This window comes from Macaca mulatta, chromosome 14, assembly GCF_049350105.2.
Source record: "Macaca mulatta isolate MMU2019108-1 chromosome 14, T2T-MMU8v2.0, whole genome shotgun sequence".
NCBI lineage: Eukaryota > Metazoa > Chordata > Mammalia > Primates > Cercopithecidae > Macaca > Macaca mulatta.
The window spans coordinates 6,059,651-6,083,537 of record NC_133419.1 but is presented as its reverse complement, the minus strand read 5'-3'; the positions used below and the strand labels follow the sequence as shown (position 1 = coordinate 6,083,537).

The 23,887-nt window shown below is 42.9% G+C and overlaps 1 protein-coding gene and 1 long non-coding RNA gene across 51 annotated transcripts in view; one reads left to right on the top strand and one right to left on the bottom strand.

Annotated features, from left to right (window-relative positions):
• Window positions 1-23,887, top strand: part of PPP6R3 (protein phosphatase 6 regulatory subunit 3) — a 158,365-nt gene that overhangs the window by 78,387 nt on the left and 56,091 nt on the right. For all 50 annotated transcript variants that reach the window (XR_013403469.1, XR_013403471.1, XR_013403473.1 and 47 more), the window contains 5 exons: window positions 4,084-4,270; window positions 7,667-7,804; window positions 10,695-10,760; window positions 13,711-13,823; window positions 18,430-18,543. Coding sequence is in view for 45 of the 50 variants with exons in the window: in XM_077961911.1 (XP_077818037.1) it covers window positions 4,084-4,270; window positions 7,667-7,804; window positions 10,695-10,760; window positions 13,711-13,823; window positions 18,430-18,543 (618 nt within the window). In the remaining 5 variants the exon portion in view is untranslated. The remainder of the gene's footprint in view (window positions 1-4,083; window positions 4,271-7,666; window positions 7,805-10,694; window positions 10,761-13,710; window positions 13,824-18,429; window positions 18,544-23,887) is intronic.
• On the bottom strand, window positions 19,295-22,523 carry LOC144334073 (uncharacterized). Its single transcript, XR_013403476.1, has 2 exons — window positions 19,843-22,523; window positions 19,295-19,678 (listed from the first exon to the last, which is right to left on the bottom strand). It is a non-coding gene; the product is annotated as an uncharacterized LOC144334073 (long non-coding RNA).

The window sequence follows — 23,887 nt, the reverse complement described above, 5'->3', positions numbered from 1 at the left end:
GGATGAAAGAGTAATTGCTGTATTGGGGTAAACCAGACTAAAAAGCCCACCAATAGTTTGTCAGGTAAGACCTCTGGAGAAAAATGGAGCATGACGAGACAGGGAATGCTAAAGGTGGTGGAGTGGGCAGAGGAGCTCAGGGAAGGCCTAATTAAGATGGTGCCATCTCGTCAGAGCCATGCAGGAATTAAGGGGGTTGCCAAGTGGGTACTTAAAACAAGGAACATCCAGGCAGAGGGAACAGCAAGTGTGGAAGCCCTAATGTGCTCGTGTGCGTGGTGTACCCCAAGAACATGTGGGCAGCCAGAGAAGCGGCAGCATTGTGAATGAGGGAAAATGGAAGGTGGGAGAGTTGGGGTGAAGTTGGAGCACCTCTAGAGACAGGCCATACAGGGCCTGGTAGGCTCAGCCAGGATGCTTGCTATACTTGGGACAAGATGGGAAGCCACCAGAGGGTTTTGAGCAAGTATGTGCCATAGTCTGACTTTGTTCCCGGGAGTGCTGTGCCTGCTCTGTGGTTAGGGACTGTAGGAGGACAGAAGTGGAAGTACAGTTGGCTGCAGTGATCAGCAGAGAATAATAAGATCTTAGTGGACGTGATTGGTGAGAAGCAGTCAGATTCCCGGAGGCACTAGATGAAGTTAGAACTCAAGGGGTTTCCTCTAGGTATGGAATGGGAGATAAAGTGTCAAGAGTGACTATGAGGATTTTGGCCTGGGCAGTTGAGAGGATGGAGTGGCTTTATGGCAGTGAAGAAAGATTGCAGAGGGAAAGGGCAGGAGTTTGGGTCTGGCCCTGTCACATTTGAAATGCCTGTTAGACGTGAGGCAGAGATGAGGCCTAGCAGCAGGTAGACGGAGGACATGTAAAGCCATGAGGCTGAATGAGATTGCCGGCGGAGCTGGAAGAAAGCTTCCGAAACTGGAAATGGGTAGTATGGGCTGGCCAGGGTTCCACTGAGGGATGGATGAGTGACTGGATGCAAGAGGAGAACCTGGGGGCTGCTACCCTGGAAACCAGGGGAAAGTCTGGCTTCAGGAAGGAGAGGGGGACAGTGGGTTAGGGGTACTGCTCATAAAAAACCACTCGGTTTGTAACGTGGAGATCATGGGCCCCATCAGTGCAGGTTCTTTAGAGGGGCCCGGGTGAAAGCCTGGAGACAAGCAGAGACAATTCTTTTTAAGTGATTTCCTGTAACAGGAGCAGAAAGGAAGTGGTAGGTCGAGGCAGATGTGGAGTCAGGGGCGGTGTGCGGTTTTGTTTTTTCCTAAATGGAAGTGATGACCTGTGAGAATGTTGCAGCACAGAGGAAGCACAGCCAGTGTGAGGGAGCAAGCCACTGAGCGATGCGTTGTGCTGGATGGGCGGGGGTGGGGGCATGTGGTCCAGAGCACACATGCAGGATGACCTCAGGAGCACGGGCTGCTCCCCTGGAGCAGGGAGGAAGCACCTAGGTGTAGGTCGGGATGTGGTAGGGCTGGGACCTCTTCTGATTGCCTCCTCTGTGTTCTCAGGCAAAGGAAGTGAGGTCAGAGCCTGTGGAGGAGGAGGGGCCTTGCTGAGGGTGGAGTGGAGGCATCTTCGGGTGCTTGGGAAGCTGCTGCCCCGCCCCCCCCCCTTTTTTTTTTTTAAAGCCAGAGTCTTGCTCTGTCGCCCAGGCTGGAGTGCAGTGGCACAGTCATAGCTGGCTGCAACCTACGCCTCTCAGGTTCAAGTGTTTCCTGTGCCTCAGCCTCCTGAATAGCTGAGACTACAGGCATGTACCACCATACCTGGTAAATGTTTGTGTTTTTAGTAGAGATGGGGTTTTGCCATATTGGCCAGGCTGGTCTTGAACTCCTGACCTCAGGTGATCCACCTGTCTTGGCCTCCCAAAATACTGGGACTGTTGGTGTGAGCCACTGCGCTCGGCCTTGAGAAGCTTCTTGAATGTTAAGGAGGGAGGGAAGGAGAATAGCCCCAGCCTGTGTGGAGCCAGAACTCTGAGCTTTTTGTGTAATGGCTAACATTATGCATGCTTCTTGAGTTGGGTCATACCACCCAGTCACCTAGAAAAAGTGAACAAATTTTAAAGTTGCTCATCTGGACTTTGTCAGAGTTTGGAGAAAACACTCATGCATTTGATTCACAGCCAGGAGTCCGCTGCCTTTCACTGAGTCCTCTATTTGTCAGCAGTTTCCACATTAAGACAGTTGAGTGAGTGCAACTCCCCAACCCACCCTAGCAGCATTCTGCCATTTTATAGTGAAAATAAAGAGGAATGAAAACAGCTGTCATTTTTTAAGCACTTATTTACTTTATGCCAGGCCCTCTTCCCAGCCTTTTTTACTCCTCTCCTCCATAAGATAAGGACAATAGTCCTTAATCTTACTAACTTGGAAACTGAGGCCCAGAGAGGTTAAGTAACTTGCCCAAGGTTATACAGCATGTAAGTGGTAGAGGCTGGTTTTGAACTTAGCTAGTGTGACTCTAGTTGCTGCACCTATAACCACTGTATCAGCCCACTCCTGGGATAATGGGTACTTTACAGGGGTTTATATTCTGGCATGTTGAAGCCCATGTTATGTAAATTGAGAGAGACTTTACTTCCCAAAGACCCATACATCTGCCAGGTCTGTTTTTTTTCCTTTTCTGTTTTCTTTATACAAAGGCTTATTTCGGGACCTTCTCATACTCTTCTGTCTTTAGGCCTCACATCAGAGCCTGTCAAGTGCTGCAGCGTTCTGGTTCATCACCAGTGGTCTTTTGGTGCTAGGGTCTTGCTGCAGGCAGCACTTGCTTGCCTTGGATGCCCCAGGTGTGTCCTATATGTGTCTCTCCCGCCCCAGTCTTCCCTGGTTTCTTTTGTCGTACAGCCACGTTTGGCTCTTTTGCCATCTCCCTGTCTTGCTCGGCCTTTGAGCTTGCCACTCCTGATGACTGGTTGGGGCACTGGGTCCTGGCTATTTAGCAGGGAGGAGTGTAAGAGCAGAGTAATCCTGGGTCAGCTAGAGTATCGTCTGGATAGGCTCAACGTCTCTGTTGTTACTAGTGAAAACAGACACGAGATTGTGGTAGAAGGAGTAAGTGGAGAAAATGGACCTGCTGCCTGTTTGCGGAGGGTCAGTGGTCTGGTCGTCAGAGGCAAGCATGCTTTAGGGGGTGCAGGCATTTCTAAAGCCGTGGGATCTGTAGAAGAGCCTGTGTGGTTCCATCCAGAGCAGGTGTCATGTTCTTAGCTGTGGGCCTGTATCCTACAGGAGAGAGAGCACGGTGAAGACTGACAGTGGACTGATTTTGTGTCTGTGCTAATCTCCAGATACTGGAAGGCTGATGTGGAGAGCACTAGTTTTGTTTTGTTTTGGTTTTGACACAAGGTCTCACTCTTGTCCAGGCTGGAGTGCAACAGTTATAGCACACTGTAGCCTCAAACTTGTGGGCTCAAGTGATCCTCTAATCTCAGCCTCCTAAATAGCTAGGACTACATTATTTTGGTATACTGCTTCCTGCCTTGGTAGCCTAGGCTGATGTCCTCTTCCCTGCTTCATTATAGTAGGATGCTTACTCTCTTAAGATGTAATATAGACTGAAAACAACTTCGTAGTACCATTTGCAACCCATCTAAAGATAAAGGCTGGTCCAGGTCCCTACAGAGTGTCTTAAGTCATTACCAGGTGCTGTGTGCAGTGCAATTTCCTGGAAACCAGTGTGCTCCACAGTTGTCCGCAAGCTATGCTGCTTCCCATGCCAGAGGAGGCTGTAGCCCGACGGCTCGCACCTCCAGCCGCTTTTCTCGCTGATCATGGAGAAGGCCCGGGCCCTGCAGCATGACCTCCCTGGGCTCCAGAGTACTAGGTGTGCTCTAGTTTTTTCAGGGAAAATGTATTCTTATTAAAGCTTGGTTTAAAAACAATTTTTTAGATAGTAGAAAATTTATTTTAGTCTGGAGGTTGGTTGAACAGAATGAATTGAAATGATTTCCTGATTCCCAGTAAATGATTTTATTGTTCTCACAAAATCTCGGGAAGCCTTTCTGATTTGTGTTTATCTTTATATAATTAAACTGTTAATAAAGATGATGATGTAAGTATCCTGTTCTTCTAGGTATCCAAATATATCTTGTGAGTTGCTCACTTCTGATGTCTCCCAGATGAATGATAGACTGGGAGAAGATGAATCCTTGCTAATGAAATTATATAGCTTCCTCCTAAACGATTCCCCTTTGAACCCACTACTTGCCAGTTTCTTCAGCAAGGTGCTAAGTATTCTTATCAGCAGAAAACCAGAACAGGTAAATATGATTTTCCGAAAGGTAAGTATTAGGCTGATCATCCCCTTGAGGTGATCCCCCAGTCGCTGTTGCTTTAGAGTTCTAAGAGAATGTATTTTAAGCCTTAAACATTCTAAGCACTCACATACTATTTATACATTGACGAATATTTCTAATATGGTATAATCTCAAATTTCACGTAATTTGTTAGCATACTTTGGTTTCCTCTTTTGACAAGTGGGTAGAAGATGAGAATATTGGGTACCCATTTGTGAAGACAGGGCTTAACTAAGATGGCAAGTGTAATAACTAAGCCATTGAATATGTCAACAAACGCTTTGTTTTGTTTTTCCCCTATTGATGATCACAGATGAAGCTTAAACCAAAAACCTTTCCCACAAATGTAATTGGTGATTGGTTTGTACTAATGGTGATTCTGTTTTGATTCTACTCAAAACTGCTCCAGTGTCAGGCTTGAGACATCTGAGTGTATAGACTGCTGTATACATTTGTAGCTCTGCTGTTCATATCCAGTGTGGTTTGACAAAAACTTCACTTGGTTCTTTAAGTGTGGTCCCTGAAGCAGCAGCACCTCAGTAGAGAATTTTGTTAGAAATGTAAGTTCTTTTTTTTTTGGAGTCTTACTCTGTCGCCCAGGCTGGAGTGCAGTGGCCGGATCTCAGCTCACTGCAAGTTCCGCCTCCTGGGTTTACACCATTCTCCTACCTCAGCCTCCCGAGTAGCTGGGACTACAGGCGCCCGCCAACCCGCCCAGCTAGTTTTTTTGCATTTTTTAGTAGAGATGGGGTTTCACTGTGTTAGCCAGGATGGTCTCGATCTCCTGACCTTGTGATCCGCCCGTCTCGGCCTCCCAAAGTACTGGGATTACAGGCTTGAGCCACCGCGCCCGGCCAGAAATGTAAGTTCTTGAGCCCTATTCCACACCTGCTGAATCAGAAACTCTGAGGGGTGGGCCCTACAATCTGGGTTTTAGCAAGCCTTCAGCTAACTCTGATGCATGCTGACATTTGAGAACCTCTGCTTTAGTGGATATTGTTGTGAAAAAGGATCTGCTTATCTGGAGATTTTAGTCATTTTATGGAAATAGGCACCCAGGGAACAACTAGAGCCTCAGATATTCAAGTATAAACTATAGCAGATTTGCCAGAATTGCAACAAGTATGGGTGTGATGATACGGGGTAAAAGTGGTCAAACCAGTTGGTCCTGCCATCCTTCATGATAGAAAATGGCTCTGGGTGACCCATTCTTGCTCTCAGCACTTGTGGAAGGACTGGAGCTATTTTGGGCCCAGTGTGTCCTGTCCTATGCCAAGGTAAAGTGGATACATGTTTTATTTTAGAAAGAGATACCATTCTTTCTTTCTTTCACTTAATGGAGTAGGATAAGCTTCCTAAGTTGATTGGAAATAAGATTCTTTTCACTTTGGTAGTAATCCCCAAATCATGATTACTCTAATGTAGATTGTCTGTTTTTTTCTGCCTTCTAGTTAGAAATACAAGAACTGCTGGCTGTTTTAGGAGAGTGGAAGCCAACCTATCACCCTGATATTACCAGGCAGTTCTCAGGGCTGGTTGTTACAGCCATTATCCAGACATTATGCTTCATTGTGCTTTTTCTCCTCACTTCTGTGCTGTTGGGACCCAAGTTTGCAAGCCCCGATTTTCAGTGTACACATAGAGAGAATACACTTAAAACTTTATGGGGCCTTGAGTATTTTGTATTAGACGTCAGAGTCCAACCCGACATTCTATCTGTGTAGAGATGATGGCACTTGCCAGTTACATTCTGAGACAAGAGCCCCTCGGCCTTTTGCTTGTTACACTTCCCTGTCACAACTGTATGAATGATAGCAAGAGGATTCAGTGGCTGTGGGTTAAGATCAAACCTGGCATTTCTCTATCCTTTGCAAGTAGGAGTGTAAATAAAGGTTTTCTGTTATGTGATAGTATTAGTAGGGATCTATGCAACTGTAAGGAAGGACAAAAATTGAGACTCAACTGGCTTAACCAGTAAAGGCATTTGTTAGCTCATGGAACAGAAAGTTGCGTAGTGGGGCATCTTCAGTGCTGCATGAGTCAGCACCCCAGTGGGGTCATCTGGGCCACAGGTCCCTGTTGTTAGTGCTGTACTGTCCACCACACTAGCTCGGGTTTGTTCCTTTGGGCTTCAGGTCTGCTGTTTCTGGCACTGAATTATGGAATACTTGGTCACATGTGACTTTTTTCATCCTTTCTCCTCTACTGTCCTTTTAAAAACTATTGTGGGACCCAATTGTGAGTGAATTATTTATGTGTCATGTCATTTCTTGAAGTTTTATATCATAATGCTTGACCTCATTGTCTAGAGAAGCAACGTGTGTTGGTTAATCCTGTATTTATACTTAATTGTATGAAGCAGTTTTAGTTGTCATCTCTGGCTATTAGACTTCATATGACCTAATGGAAAGATTGTGGCTTTTGTGGCATACAAATCCAAGTTTAAATCCCAGGCAGCCACCTTTTAGCTCTGGAAGATACTTTCTGAGCCTTGGTTTCCTCATCTCTAATGGGGTGTGGGGGTGGGAGTGAGTTATTCAACCCCCCCATGTCCCAGGGCTTTTGAGAAATTTCAGTAAGATCCTGTTATAGCAGCTGCCACACTCCCCCTGGGACTCACAGAGGGTTTGGGAATAGATGACATATGCACATGAACAGAGGCAGAGGCAACGAGGCTGCATGGGACACGGGGATGCGTGGGACAGAGTCATCTCCCTGATCTCCCAGTGCAGAAGAGGCCAGCAACAGGGGCCTGATTTCCGTGGCTATTCTCACGTTCCTTCAGGGTAGCTCTCTGCCTCTCCACCAGCTGCCCTTCTTGTGCTAAGCTATTGGAGTGAATTGGTGAAGTCAAAATCCAAGGCGATGTTTGTGTAGCCAGGTGAGTTAGTTACTTTGACTGGAGTAGAAATGTTTGTTTTGAAATTTTTTTCTCATACTTGTTAGGGTCCAATTAGGATTTTGAATGTTACTCATTTTGGTGCAGAATCTTAACAGACTTGCTTTATGTTCATAAACTGTAAAATGGTATATTCTCTTGCTCTTTATAGGGATATTAAATTTTTGATCCCCATTCTTTGAGAATGAATAATGGAAGTGAATAGAAATAAAAGATTCTGTTAAGTTGTATTTGTATTAATGGACATGTGCTAATTTAGGGTTTTTTTTCCCAAGGGGTTTTTGAGTGTTGTAACTATCAGCCAGGCTTTCCAATTTGATATCTTGTTGGTAATTCAGGATTTGCCATTTCTCAACCTAAAGTAGTGATAAAATTGGGAGGAGTGGGGGTTGGGACTTAAAAGGTAAAGTTTATAGTTTCCAAGTTACATGTCTTTCAGTTTCTGATCTGTTTTTCTCTAGATTGTGGATTTCTTAAAGAAGAAGCATGATTTTGTAGACCTTATTATAAAGCACATAGGAACTTCTGCTATCATGGATTTGTTGCTCAGGCTCCTGACATGTATTGAACCTCCACAGCCCAGGCAAGATGTACTGAATGTGAGTAGAATTCTGACCTGCTGTTGACTGGGGTTAGGGTGCTGGCATGTGAGCCCACCAGGCTGCTGTGTGCTGGGAGGGATTGCATGGGATTAGGGTACTTGGTAGCAGAGAGTTGTCTGGGGAGCAGGTAACAGGGTGGGGGAGAAAGGTTGTTCCAAGATAGGAAGAGATCCAGATTTTGCAGAGCTAGAATTTCAGATGGGCATATCCGTAGGTGTGTGGAATGTTTTGTTGTGAGTGTTTTTTCCTTTTTGCTGGTTTGCTTTTTATGGGGGTGGCGAGACATTATGGGTTGAGCATTTGTCTTAAATCTGGGCCTGATGGTAAAAGCAGAAATGAGAGGGTTGGGAGCTCGAAGTCCCATATGAGTATGTTGTGAGGCCACACTCTTCAGGGCCACCTCTGAAGGTCAAAACGGAGAGGTGTTGATAACATCCAGTGATTCAGACTTCAGAAGTAATTCTCTTCTCATGGGTACCTAGGAACAAAGGATAAGGAGAGCAGAGTTTACTTTGAGAAGGACATATTTTAAAATGTAGACAAATGGTGATTTTTAGGATGTATGCCTCCTGAATAGATGTCTTAGGTGGAATTTGGGTGGGAAGGAGGGGAGGGTGTGAGTAACTTGAAAATAAGGTTTCTCCCAGGCTCCCATCTCTGCCTTCTCTTCTTGTCTTTTGTGTCTTCTCCTCTTCCTTTCTTTTTTGAGTTGGAGTCTCACTCTGTCACCCAGGCTGGAGTGCAGTGGCATGATCTCGGCTCACTGCAACCTCCGCCTCCCAGGTTCAAGCAGTTCTCCTGTTTCAGTCTCCTGAGTAGCTGGGATTACAGATGTCTGCCACCACACCTGGCTAATTTTTGTATTTTTAGTAGAGACAGGGTTTCACCATGTTGGCCAGGCTGGTCTCCAACTCCTGACCTCAGGTGATCCGCCCTCCTCGGCCTCCCAAAGTGCTGGGATTACAGGTGTGAGCCACCGCGCCTGGTCCCTCTCCCTTTCTTTCCTTTCTCGGAAGCTTTGTGAACCATGCTTCAGTCTATCTGTCTTTAATACTAACCTGCAACCTTAGAACTTACTCATTTCTTTGGAAATGAGTTTTGTTGAAAATGCTAGTTATTATTTAAGATCTCAAGGACTAGAAGGAGGGCCTATGAGGAGGAAGGTCTTTCAGGTGGTGCCCAGGGCAGGGCATGTTCCACTGAGGTAGGGAGGTGTGCCAGGTGTGCATTTATGTGATGGGGTCAGGGCTGGGTTTGTTGGTGACCCAGGCACTGTGATCACTGTGAGTAAACAGCTGGGTGTATCTAGTGGATGTCCTGGGACTTGTCTCTTGGCAGGGACCTTAAATTGGGACACCTGTCCTTTTGGGTGTGTCTTTGTAGATGTATCTTTTCTCAAAAGAGGTTGAGGATTCTGGGAAAGACTTAAGGATAGGGAGGAGGGTGTCACCTTTATATTGGGATTATCATAGGGAGAGATTTATTCAGGATGGTTTGTAGGAACCAGTTTATTCCTTTGGTTGCTTCTGGGTTGAAGTTTAGGACCTGTCTGGTTTCCAAAGGAATCAGTGTGTTTGTGGAGAGAGCGAGTGACAGGAGGTTGATAAAGGTGTAGGTCGGGGAAAGGTTACTTAGAAACCCCTGAATGTCTTATTTTGATTTTGTGGATCCATGGTTGAGGAAGACTACAGAAGTGGGCTTGGAATGTAGGTTCCTATGAATAGCTGTGGAAACAGTAGGGTTCTGGGACTGATGAGTTCACTGCCTGGAAGGTTTCCTGGTTTCTCCTGTAGTGGTCAGGAATGCCCCGCACCTCACACAGATGTTTACTCTCCTCTGTTTCAGGACGTTATTGCTCAAAGAGTGGTCCCAGACATCATTTGTGAGCTTGTTAGAAATCTGTAGTCTCAGGTCTCTTCCTTGGCCTTCTGAATCAGAATATGCATTTAAACAAGATTCTTGGAGAATTTGTGTGCACATTTTAAAACAGATCTTAAAATATAAAGTTGGACCTCTACCTTTGTGGTGCCTGCCTAATAGCTTCACATTTTCCTTTAATTGGTGTTTTCATTGAGCAGCCAGAGACAGTGTCAGGGTTTCTTCTGTGTTCCTTAAGCAAATTGTGTTTGATTTCTGCCCCTGCTGCCCGCCCTAGTCTCCTTTAGCCGTATTTTCTAGGTAGTGAGCTGCCTTGTTGATGATGGTTTTCGGCTTCTTATGGCATTAATGTTAAGCCAGATGATTTTTCCTTTATTTTTTTCTGAATTTGGATCCCTTTCATGTTTTCATTCACTGTAGCATTTCATACATGGATTAAAAGGAGATGGCCATAGCTCTTTGCCAGCACATGACAGGGCGGATAAACTCTGCCTCTGTGCTTCCTCAGGCCCCCACGTTTCCTGCAGTGGGTTTGGTTTTGTAATCTAAAAGTCCCTTTTGTTCATCCTGTGTTTTTCTTAACCCAGAGACTTGGTGCTAAATACTGCTCTTCTCAATCTTTCTGAAGCTTGGAGTGAACATGCTCTTAAAGAAAATGTATAAATTCCATCCTTCTTAATCTCCCAGTCCTCTCTTAAGAACCAGCCTACAAACCCTTTTAGTCCTAAATGTCTGGGAGTGACCTTATGGCTAAGAAGCCGATGTATAGAATTTTAGTGTGTGGGTATTGTAATTTGGGGAGTTTTTGGTACTGTTGGCCATTGTTAAAACAATATATTCACTGGCATTTTCCTTGGGGGACTTTTAATTTTCTGTAGTGTTCAAAGTCCAGAGAAACCTGTAACATTCTGCTTAAAATGTGATGGATATTTCCAAGTATGTTAATCTACATTGGGGCTTGAACAAGAGCCACTCATTGCTATGATTACTTCTACAATGTGTTTTACAGTGGTTAAATGAGGAGAAAATTATCCAGAGGCTTGTGGAAATAGTTCATCCATCGCAAGAAGAAGATGTAAGTTCACTTGTGTGACTGTAAACTTGATCAAATAGAAAAAAAAGAACTGTTTATTGAGCACAGAGCATACTTACATTAAATGTGAACATGATCAGAGAGTAGAGGGAAAATAGCAATCTATTGTTCTTAAAGTTGATACTTTTCTAAACTGTATTACATTTTGCCAATACCCAGAAAATTTCCAGAAATGTACAACAGCAGGCCCTTGTTACAGCACCATCTCCTTTCTAGAGCCGGGATTTCATGCCGAACCAGCTGGCTTTTGTTACAAACCTCCTTTGTTCATGCTCCTTTTTACTTTTTTTTTTTCCCACTTTGAGATGGAGTCTCACTCTGTCACCCAGGCTGGAATGTGGTGGCGCGATCTCGGCTCACTGCAACCTCCACCTCCCAGGTTCAAGCAGTTCTCTGCCTCAGCTTCCCGAGTAGCTGGGATTACAAGTGCCTGCCACCACGCCCGGCTAATTTTTGTATTTTTCGTAGAGACCGGGGTTTCATCATCTTGTCCAGGCTGGTCTTGAACTCCTGACCTTGTGATCCACCAGCCTCGGCCTCCCAAAGTGCTGGGATTACAGCCATGAGCCACCGCACCCGGCCTCCTTTTTATTTTTATACCCATCTGTAGCAGTTGATGTGACCACATTTGCATTTGTTTTATCCAGTCTGGTTACAGCTTTGCAGGCAGTGAAGTGGGATGTTGGTCACCATTGAACCCCTACAGTAACTTTGTTGTTATACGTCCTGGCCCTGGCTGTTAAGTTTGACAGGTTTGGCTTTTGTCCTAGGTACTGTAGGTTGACTTGGCTATAGGATTGAAGCTAGATTTGGAGCTTGCAGATTGAACTCTGTGCTGAGGGAATGCCCGTTGGGACCAGTGGGTGCATAGTGTCTCTAGAAGAGATCTGTAAGGTTACCACCTGAAGTATCAGGCCAAGCCATATAAAATTGGCAGTAATCATCCATTTTTACCTACAGACATGACAGTTATCTATGATTCAACCTAATATCTACAAAGGAGTTGGTTTAAGGACAATTAAAGGTTTGTCCTGAAGCTGGGGGAGCCTCCTTGTGTGCCTCTAGGTTGCAGGTTAGATGGGGGAGCGAGTACCACAGAGGAACATTGGAGGAAGAGGCACGCAGTGGAGGCTCCTCTCTCACAAAGATACATTTTGTGTGATAGTAGATCGAAACCCTTTCACTCTGATCCATTCAGAAACTTTTGATACCTGGACTTTATTAAAGGGGCTGTCACTTCCCCATTATCCCTCTTTGGGAGAATGCAAGGTATGCTCCCTTGCAGTAGTTGTTACTGTTAGCAGAGTTGACATTTGTGGACACATCCAGTGTAGACATGGATTGGGAATATGGGAGCCCCTGCTTAGAAGGTGCTCTCAACCTAGCTGGGGTGATAAGCCCTCCTCCTGTGGGCAGGGGAGTGTGGTTCTAGGAGCGGGTTTCCCTGTGATGACATGTGGCCTGTGCAGGCCGTGGAGAGCCATGACAGGAGTGTGGCCTGCCCTGTTGGCAGGGAGGAGTTTCTTACTCCTTACTAGGTTCATGTTCTTGAGCAGAGGAACTTGATTGCTCAATGGGCTAAGAAGAAGATTGCTCAGTAGGGCCTGTCCAAAGGGCCCAGGAGAAATTGATAATGGAGAAGTCCAATTCTGCAACAAATTTTTTGAGAAGGACACCGCATTGTGGACATCAGCACCTTCTCTGCATGACTTACAAGAAAGTTAATTTTGGCTTTTGGACAGTCCTGTTAATACTTCTGTTTTGTATTAAGTGATGAATTCCATGTTAAAATTATACTGGCCAGTTGATACTTACCAAGGAAATGCTAGGCTCCTGATTCCAGTCAGTGGGTTTGGATACCCTAATCTGTGCTCTCCTCTCTTCTAGAATATGAGTGTTCTGCCCGTATTGGGAGCACATTGCTCAGTCTTTGAGTTACGCTCAGTTTCTTATTCCAGAGAATAAAATGTGTTTGGGTGCTGAGATTTTAGAGCTTTTCTGTAAGGTCAATACACTGAGAGAAGGCTTAATATTTCTTACCCATTGGTATTCTACAGAAAGCTGTATTTGCTTTTACTTTGTTTTTTGAGACGGAGTTTCACTCTTGTTGCCCAGGCTGGAGTGCAATGGCGGCATCTCGGCTCACCGCCATCTCTGCCTCCCGGGTTCAAGTGATTCAATCTCCTGCCTCAACCTCCCGAGTAGCTGGGATTACAGGTATGCGCCACCATGCCCAGCTAATTTTGTATTTTTAGTAGAGACGGGCTTTCTCCATGTTGGTCAGGCTGGTCTTGAACTCCTGACCTCAGATGATCTGCCTACCTCAGCCTCCCAAAGTGCTGGGATTACAGGCGTGAGCCATCGTGCCCAGATGTACTTTTACTTTTTTTTTTAATCCAAAAAAAGTATGTGCATCCTTCTATGCTGATAAGAGTGTATTTTGGGGATACACGTTGAGTATCCCTTATCTGAAATGCTTGGAACTGGAGGTATTTTGGATTTCAGTTTTTTTTCAGATTTTGGAATACCTTTATTTGCATTATACTGGTTGGACATCCTGGACCTAGAAATCTGAAATGTTCCAATGAGTATTTCCTTTGTCAGTTTTCAAATTTTGGAGCATTTTGGATTTGGGATGCTCAATCTGTGTATTTTTTCCCAACTATTTTAGAAATTTTTACTCATCAGAACCTTGATGACATCTCCCTGCACATAGTAATAATGTACTGTGCACTATTATAAAGCTCATTTGAATGCCTGACAAAATACATTACTTGTGATGTGATCTCTCTTGGCCTTGACCTTTTGCTCACTGAAGCTTATGGCCAGTGTTAATCTGTGTTATTTCTTAAATAACTTTCCCTTTCATTTTTAAATGATAAATTTAACTTCTAACATGTTTTATGGTTAAAATTGTACTTTTTTCCTTTAGCGACATTCAAATGCATCACAATCACTTTGTGAAATTGTTCGCCTGAGCAGAGACCAGATGTTACAAATTCAGAACAGTACAGAGCCCGACCCCCTGCTTGCCACTCTAGAAAAGTATGTGTAAAACTCTGTTCTTGTTCTTCTTTCATATTGATGCTGTTCCATGTGTTACCATTGTGAGTGATTGGTAAGTGTTCCTTATGTGGGAATCATGTCCCTTGAAAATAACCTTGGGTGGGTGAGAAGGTAGGGAATTCTGCTTCTTTTATCTCAGTAGAAGTTTGGCAGGATAAGAAGATAAATGACATTTGTATCTAGACTTTGAGTTTTCTAATTATTTGTAAAATGGAATTCTGTAGAGCGATCCTAAGATGTGGTAGTCATTTAGAAATAACTGTCATCACAACTTCCAAGGGTCTTTTGATGAAGAATAGTCTTGTGTAAGTACGAATGTTGCATGTTTTAGTCAGCGGCTTTTATCAGATGATCTTTAAGGCTTTATTGTATCTTTGCAGCTGATTAGGGACAGTTATTTCATGTTTAGGTAGAAGACAGCTTGGGGATGGGATGCTATTTTTTCTAGATTCACATGTTTTCAGAAAGAATGTTTACTGTCGACTTCGCATGTATTTGACCTGCATTCAGACAGCTGAAAGTTATTTTAATAATCAGGCCATTCCTCACTATGGAAGAATAATTGGAAAGTATGCATACAGCTAGCAATGTTAAGTACTAATGGCAATCTTGCTTCAGTTTACTTCTATTATTGTTTTTAATGCTTTTGTCAGTCCTTTTTATTCCTGCTATATATTGAAACTTTTGCATCTTTGGCTTAACTACCTATAATGCCCTTTTATTAAAATAAAATGTTGTATTATTTCCTTGACACATGTAAGACAGGCAAGGAATACATTACAGACAAGTTAACGTGTCTTCAACTCTGTCTTTGCGAAGTGGAGTTGTGTTTTCCTAGCATGTAGAATACGAAGGAGTTGAGTTCTCTGAAGTAGCAAAACTACAAAAGATTGCCGGCTTCTGAGTAAAATGGTATCTTACCTGTCCTATTTTAGTAATTCTTGCACTGTGGCATATATAGTCCTTTAAAACTTTTAAGACATCCCACATTCAAATACAAATTGTGGTATTAATTAGATTGAACCTTGTAAAATTGCCATTTCAGTAGGTTAGAAATGTTGAATATCAGCAGTGTCATATGGCTCACTGCAGTGCTGCCCAGTAGAAATAGAATCAAAGCCACACATGTAATTTAAAATGTTTTTGTCCAAAGTCTTGGAAATCCAGTGTGTATTTTATACTTAGAACATGCTGGTCAGACGAGTTAAATTTTGGGTGCTTGATAGCCACATGTAGTGAATGACTCCCATAGTAGACAGTGCAGGTTCTGCCCGAATATCAGACTGCTTAGTAGTGATTGCTAAGTTCTTCAGTGCCGCTCCAAGCCCTCCGTCCACACAACTTTATTTGGACCCAATATGTAACCTAGCCACCAGAGCCCATGGGCACACTAGCTTTTATATTTCAAGCTGTGTTTTAGTCCTAGATCAGGTAACTAATTTCTGGGATGAAGATAGGTAAATACCTAGAGTTTACATCATTAAATTAGTTGGAGTAACTGTGTTCAAATACATGGACCTGATGAATCAGTGGCCCTGTTGCCAAGTGAAACCTCCATTGCATTTAACGGTGGCAAGAAAATCTGTCATAGTGCTTCCCACAGTCTGTTTGAGAATGAGAACCCACCGCTTCTAATATTTGACACACTGCACATCTTTTAGTGTCTGTTGATTCAGACAATACACACTGAGAAAAGATTTCTATTTTAGTAAACTTATTAATCATAATAGCATCTGTGTATATTTAATCTATTATGTGATAATATGTAATATCTTTTTGATAAATTATAATTATTTAACAATGATATTACATTATTAAATCACTGTACTGGCAATACATAATGTACACATAGCTTGCTGAGCTCTGTATTATGATGCTAAGTAACCCACAGTGTGAACACCACTGTATATAGGAATGTCACATGTGTAAATGTTAAGCGCAGATTAGCACATCTGGAAAAATTTGAAATGAGGTAAGATTAAAGAAGATACTAAAGAGTGGTAGTGGTACCAAGAAATCTCAGAAAGCGGACTGAAGTGTTAAATAAACAATGTTTGGCTTGGGAAGCAATCTGGGCCTAAATTGAATGCATTTTATTTAGTGACTCTGGAAATTTTTGAAGTTCAAAAATTTTTAAAAAACAGTTTTATTAGAATAGACTCTGTCTGAATTCTTGATACTAATGACCTTAGAACAAGTTGGGTTTGACCCCATTCATTTGAGCCAATTGGTTTTTTATAAGTGATTTTTCCTGTGGCCATTCACATAAAAAAAAAAAAAAATGAGCCATTGTCCCAAAGGCATGGATAAAGAACCTGGATGGCTTCATGCAGGAAACAGCTCATATCATAAGTTTTAGTGATGTCTATCCAGAAACTGCTTTTTTTTAAAACGTGGAAGTGAATATATTTTCTCGCATGTAATTAAATACCTTTTTATTGAAAGAATGTGAAGGCATTCCTTTTATTTTGTTTGATAAGCTTCAGTCCTTCGGTTTACTATTTCTTCGGGGTTTGGTGATATTTGTGTGTTCGGGTAAAACTCAGAATGTGGCGCAGCTATTGTGGTATTGTATTTTGACTGTCAAGTTTTCGCTGGTTATTATGTTTTTCTTGTCCATTAGTAGAATTCTTTCATGGATACAGTAGACTTCCAATTTGATACGACAGTGAAATGGCTAGGGCCCCTGTTAGCTATTCCCTTCAGGCATCTGTATTGACAAAAGTGACAGTGCCTGCTGATGAGTAAGAGTGCTATGACTGAATGAAGAGAGTGTGGACTTCCACAATCGCATGCTGTCAGTACCCCTCCACCTGTGGTGAGGCTGCTGTTGAAGAAAAACATATTTATTGTTAAAGTTTGTTTTCCAGAGCTCAGTTCCATACCGAACAGTTAGTGTATAGGCTGCTGTGTGTGATGTGACTTTTATAGTACTGTACTGTTCTGGTGAGAGGTCTCACAAGCAATTTAATGCTGGTTTGGGAGTACTTGAAAAACCTCCTCCTGCAAGGGGACCCTCTCAAGTTAGGTTAGATACTAGTTTTGTTTCCCCAAAATAGAGATTCTCTCCTACTTGCTGCCCTATGTCGGCAAGAGGCGGTCAAGGAACTGGTGTACAGTACACTGAACACAACTATACCTTGGGATAAGGTGTCAGGTGAGCAACCAAGGACAACCCAGCTGCCTGTCACACTGTAAGGGAGATTCGAGACTCCATTTCTTTTTCTTTTTTTGCAATGGAGTCTGGCTTTGTCACCCAGGCTAGAGTGCAGTGGTGTGATCTCGGCTCACCGCAAACTCTGCCTCCTGGGTTCAAGCGATTCTCCTGCCTCAGCCTCCTGAGTAGCTGGGATGACAGGCGTGCACCACCACACCTGGCTGATTTTTGTATTTTTAGTAGAAAAAGGGTTTCACCATGTTGGTCAGGGTGGTCTTGAACTACTGACCTTGTGATCCGCCTGCCTCGGCCTCCCAAAGTGCTGGGATTACAGGCGTGCGCCACTGCACCTGGCCTCCATTTTTTTTTTTTTTTTTGAGACGGAGTCTCGCTCTGTCGCCCAGGCTGAAGTGCAGTGGCCGGATCTCAGCTCACTGCAAGCTCCGCCTCCCGGGTTCACGCCATTCTCCTGCCTCAGCCTCCTGAGTAGCTGGGACTACAGGCGCCCGCCACCGTGCCCGGCAAGTTTTTTTTTTTTGTATTTTTAGTAGAGACGGGGTTTCACCGTGTTAGCCAGGATGGTCTCGATCTCCTGACCTCGTGATCCACCCGTCTCGGCCTCCCAAAGTGCTGGGATTACAGGCTTGAGCCACCGCGCCCGGCCCCATTTCTTAATTCACGTGAATTTTGAAAATTACTGAGCGGCTAACAGACTAAGGTTTTCCTTGAGAATATAAATTCAGTGAACTGGTTTATGTTAATTGTGATCTTATGATGTGTATGAGAGAAGTGTAATGGAAAGAGCCTGCAGATAATGCTTTTTGGACATTTAATTTAGTCACATTTATTTCGTTGCTGCCATTTTATTTTGCTTTTTCAAATTTTATTTGTAGAGTAAAATGCAGCAACTGATGTTTTCTTTTTTCTGTTTCAGATCTTTGCTAATTACACATTCATGCCTTTGTGGGAAAACGTTCATGGGTTCTAATAGCCTTTCTGAATGTTTTCCCTTCTTTAGTGAGGGTGAAAGTTTCTATGTCTTCTTGCCACCCCCAGCCCCAGTCATCATCATCATCATCATCATCATCATTCATCATCAGAGTCTTGGTTTGAGTAGGAGGTGACTTTGTCTTGAAATTCTGTTGGCTCTCAACAAAATTGGCAAAGACAAGCATGGCCCAGGTTATTTTGCTGAGGGAAAGAGATAGGAGGGTGAGTGAGTGTGTTTGTGTGCGCGTGCATATGTGTAAATTATAAATAGGATCAATTGCCTACTTTAATAAGTATATAGAAATAAAATAGTAAAACAAATATGCCCAAGTGTGATTGAACTCTTCAGTGACGCTTGTCTTGTGCCGTCGTCTTTTTTTCTGAAGTTGTTGGTGATAAGTGATACTGCAGTTAGTGATTATTGATTTGTTTCCCTAGGCAAGAAATTATAGAGCAGCTTCTATCAAATATTTTCCACAAGGAGAAAAATGAATCAGCCATAGTCAGTGCAATCCAGATATTGCTGACTTTGCTTGAGACACGGCGACCAACGTAAGCTTTTCTTATGTCTTACAAAATGAACCATATTGTTTTGCTTTCAGATTTTTTTAAAGTTAAGAGTTCAATTCTTGGTGGATAAGCTGTCATAGAGTACCTTTGAATTGCAGTTGCTGATTCTCCTTCTACTATATGAACCATAGCCAAGTTTTATATGAATACCACATATAGGGATGCAGTTGAAAACTGTGGTTTGGTGACACTATTTATTGGCAGTATTTAGACTAGTCATTTTTTTTTTTTTTTGTAGTAGTAGTTAGGAAAATGCTACTATAATAAATGCTATAATCGAAAATGTATGATGGCTCAGAAATAGAGAAGCTTATTTCTTGCTCATGATAATTGAAAATAGGTGTCCCTGGTCAGTGGGTAGCTCTCCTGGTCATTGAGAAAGTCTTTCTATCTTGTGATTCCTTTCATTCCTTTTTACAGATACTTAGGCCTTCAGGTGGTGTTTTCCTGGGTTTCACATTTGAGGGCACTGCAGTTGAGGCTGTCTTAAAATGCATGGGCAAGTGGCTTGAGCCTTTAAGGACGAATTTCTGCTACGTGTTTTATAATCAGAAATAAAGCCTACTTTTCCCACGTGTGGCCTTCCGCCCCTAGACCAGCCATTTAATGTGTGTCGTGTTATTCTTTATAGTTTATGTCCAGTGCAGATTTACTTATTATCAGAGTTTTCTAACTGCTCTTAGAGCATGAGAATCGTAAGTTTTCCAGGATTGTGTGATATAGAGATTGGAATTTGTATTTTTTACCCCAGTATTCATTCATTAAACAAGGGACAGAGTCCATCCTTAGCATATGAAACTTCAGCCATTCACGGTTTCTGTATTTACTTTTGATGGTGTAATTTAGGTTTCTAGCAAAATAGTGAAGACAACCTTACCAACCAATCCCTGCTTCCCCAATTCCTGATCTCTGTTGCTGCTTTGCCTAATCTTTGGTCAATACTAATGGAAGGGCAGTGTGGTGGCACTGCTTCAAGTATGTTGTAGTTTGGGGGTTGTTTGCCTACCTGTGTCTTTCTAGGAAAATCAGTGCCCTCTTCCTGCCCCAGCGGTACAGTGCCCTCTTCCTGCCCCAGCGGTACAGCCTCTTCCTGCCCCAGCGGTACAGTGCCCTCTTCCTGCCCCAGCGGTACAGTGCCCTCTTCCTGCCCCAGCGGTACAGTGCCCTCTTCCTGCCCCAGCGGTACAGTGCCCTCTTCCACCCCAGCGGTACAGTGCTCTCTTCCACCCCAGCGGTACAGTGCTCTCTTCCTACCCCAGGGGTTCAGTGCCCTCTTCCTACCCCAGCGGTACAGTGCCCTCTTCCTGCCCCAGCGGTACAGTGCCCTCTTCCTACCCCAGCGGTACAGTACTGTCTTCCTACCCCAGGGGTTCAGTGCCCTCTTCCTACCCCAGGGGTATAGTACTCTCTTGCTACTCAGGCTACAGGGCCATCACATCATCTCTTAAAAGTGGTTTAAAAACACATTTGGTGGTCCTGTGAGGTTCATACTACTTGAGAAATAAATGAGGGAAAAACAGCATAAATTTTTGTGTGTGGAAGTGAAAAACACATAAATGTACAACTTAAAGAGCAAACAAAGTTAACAGTAATATAAGAAACAATAAAGGGAAATTTCTGACCAGAAGGAACTTATCCTAAAACCAGAAAAGGTTTACCAAATACCACGCAACGCAAGATTGAAGTTTTAAAATAGGACTCAGGGCCAGGCGTGGTGGCTCACACCTATAATCCGGGCATTTTGGGAGGCTAAGGCGGGCAGATCACTTAAGGCCAGGAGTTCGAGACCAGCCTGGCCAATATGGTGAAACCCTGTCTCTATTAAAAATACAAAAATTAGCTGGGCATGGTGGCGTGTGCCTGTAATTCCAGCTGCTCGGGAGGCTGAGGCAGGAAAATCACTTGAACCTGGAAAGCGGAGGTTGCAGTGAGCCGAGATCATGCTATTGCACTCCAGCCTGGGCAACAGAGTGAGACTCTTGTCACATATAAAATAAATAAAATAGGACTCAGATCTTAGCTTTATACTGATAAGATTTCTGAATTCCGAGGATAAAGAATAAATCTTAGAAGTATCTGTATAAGAAAAAATGGGCTACCTGTGAAGCCAGTCAGATTGCCAGATGTCTCCTTTATGAAGCTAAATAAATACTGAACAACATAGTGCAGGATTCTGAGGCTGAAACATTTCTGTTGATATGTGAGGGCAAACACTCAGTGTTTCATCTGTGTACTGTTAATGAGATGAAATTACTTGAAGATAGACTTTATTAAAGCCAACCAGAAAAATAAGAACGAAGAACTAAGGGAACATATTGGTAAATTATGATCAAGAAATGGGTAGGGATGTGACAATATTATTATGAAGTTTAAATGTTAAGAATAAATAATCGAAATAAGTCAAATATTGAAAAATGGAAGGAGTTCCAGATTATTTTAACAAAACTCAAGAAATAAGGAGAAAAGTGTCAATTAGTACATATTGGAGTTCTTATACTGGGGCAGTTGAGGTACATTCTCATACATGGTATCTTCATCTCAGTAAAATTATAGTTCAGGTGTGGTTTTAAATAAATGTAGTAGAATAACAATAGGTCATGTAACTTCCAAAGCATCTTAAAGGTCAAAGAGTAAGGAAACTCTGACAGTCCCAGACACAAGGGACCCTGGCAGTCCAAGACACACACTTGCAAGCCCTTCTGGACAAGAAATACTAACAGCAGGGCAGAGACCAGAGAAAGCTTTCATTGTAGTTTAGGCCTGAGGAATGGAGGAGCAGCCCTTGGGAGAAATACACACGACGCCTCCAGGATCCTTCTCTATTCTTGCCCCTACTGAACAAAACTCTTAAGCCACTGAGAACAGGTTAGCAATAAAAGCCCTCTGTCCCCTGGTAGAAGTGGGAATACATCCTGGATCCAGACCATTAGAGAATCCCCTACCACGAGGGTAAGGGCAGGATCACTGAGAAGGCCTCAACCCTAGACCTGGGTACACTTCAACTGCCTAAGACTGAGGTTGAACAAAACAGAGCATTCCTGCATCCTTTCCTTCTCCACCAGGCCTCTCGTGATCCAGTAACAACACTGCTGTGGAGGAAAGGCTAGCATCGGGGAGGAGCCTCCTGTAAGTCACAGGAGCAAGTTTAAAGAGAGGACCTCAGCTGATGGGCAGAGCAGACAGTGAGAGACACCTGGCAAACTGGCCTTAGCCATAAACACCAAGTAACTTGAGACAGACTTGAAGTTCTTAGTGCACCTTGAGAAATCATAGTAACAACAAAGCCCAAATCTAGCTCTGCAGATGACTAGATTGATTCAAATCCCCACACTTAAGACCTAGAAAAGAGACATGTTCATTCTTATATAAATGCTATTTACATCAGTTTTTATGTAAGATGTCCGTCTATCAACCAAAAATTACAAGAAACAAGATAAAAACGCCAACAAACTGTCAAGGGAAAAAGCAATCAGTAGAACTAGATTCAAAAATGTTGGAACTGTCAGATAATTTAAATGTAAATATGATTATGTTAAAGACTTGTGGGAAAAGTGGAAAATATATGAATAGATGAAGAATATTAGCAGAGAGATGTAAGAGCCTATGGAAATGCTAGAAATGAAAAACAGCAGAAATGAAGAATGCCTTTGGGCTTAGTTGACATAGTTGAGAAGAGAATCATCATAGGACCTTAGAAAGTATCCATACTGAAGTATGAAGAGTTAAACAAAAAAGATACTTGTGAGCCGAGAAGTCCCAGCAATAATGACGTGCCTCCAGGAGCAAATGCAAGTGCCCAGAATCTTGGTTTCTATTACTGTTCTCCAATAAAAGGAACCAGAGCTCCTCAGAGAATTGGCTGGTTCTGTGACCAGGGCAAGAAACATGTAAGTCTGAAACAACTTACAGTACCAGAAAATAAGGAAATCCTCAAAATTTAAAAAAAAAAAAAAAAAAAAAAATTAAAACCCCCAAATGATGGCAGCTGTCATTGGGACATTGGAGCCAACTAAATAGAGTTCGCAATGGTCAAAGCCAGAATAAGTTGTGTAATAAACTCATTTTGTGTTAAAGCCCAAATTATAAAATACATATATAAATGGGTAAAAGGAGACAGATCTCCCATGTAGAAGAATTCCAAATAGGTTATGTAGGTGCTTCATCTTCAAGGAGGTAGAATAGCACTCTCTACTCCTAAGTGTGGACTGTGCATAATTCCTTCTAAAGAGTACAGTATGGGAAAAAGAGAATTAAAAATGTAACTTCACAGTGGAAAAACCTGGCAAACACTACCTCAGCCAGATATTCAGTTAATTGCTAGAGCCAAGCTCATTGGTTCACGCCTGAAACTCCAGCAGTTTGGGTAACTGAGGTGAGAGGATCGCTTAATCCTGGAAAAGCTGCAGTGAGCTGTGGTTACTACACTGCATGCAGCCTGGATGACAGAGGGAAACCCTGTCCCAGAAGAAAAGCCAGTAGCCAGTGTTTTGTTGACAGCATATACTCTTGATATGATGTATTAAAGATCACACTTTACCCATGTAATCTTTCTCTCAAAAAACCATAACCATAAGAAAAACTCCAGAATGTTCCAGTCAAGGGACATTCTGCAAAATACCTGACCATTACTCAAAACTGTGAAGGTAGGTAAAAACAAAGTCTGTTACAGCCAAGAAGAGGCTTAGGAGACTTGACAACTAAATATAAACTAAATATAATGGGTATCGTGGATGGGAATCTGGAACAGAGAAAAGACATTAGGTTAAAAACTAAGGATAGCTACATAAAGTATGTATTTCATGTATCGATACTGGTTCATTAATTGTGACGTACAATACTAATATGTTAATAGGGGAAAGAAACTGTGTGGCTTCTATGGGAACTCTGTACCATCGTTTTTTGTGTATTTATAAAATTATTCTGTAGAAGTCGAGAGAACATTTAGACAGAAGGTCATTAAGAATGCAGAAGACTTAACGCTGGCAATCAGCTTGACCTAATTGAGACTTGTAGAACACTCCCCTAGCAGCAGCAGAATGCACATTCTTTTCAGGTGTACATGAAGCTTACCAAGTGTCTTAGCTCAGGCTGCTATAAAAAACTGCCATAGACTAGGTGGCTTTAAACATCATTTATTTCTTACAGTTCTGGAGACTGAGAAGTCCAACATCAAGGCACTGGCAGATCCAGTGTCTGGTGAAGGCTTCCCTCCTGGTTTTCAGACAGCTACTACCTTAATATGGCTTCACGTGGCAGAGAGATTGGAAGCAAACTCTGTTTCTTCTGATAAGGATACTTACTCCATTTAGAGGGCTCTACCCTCATG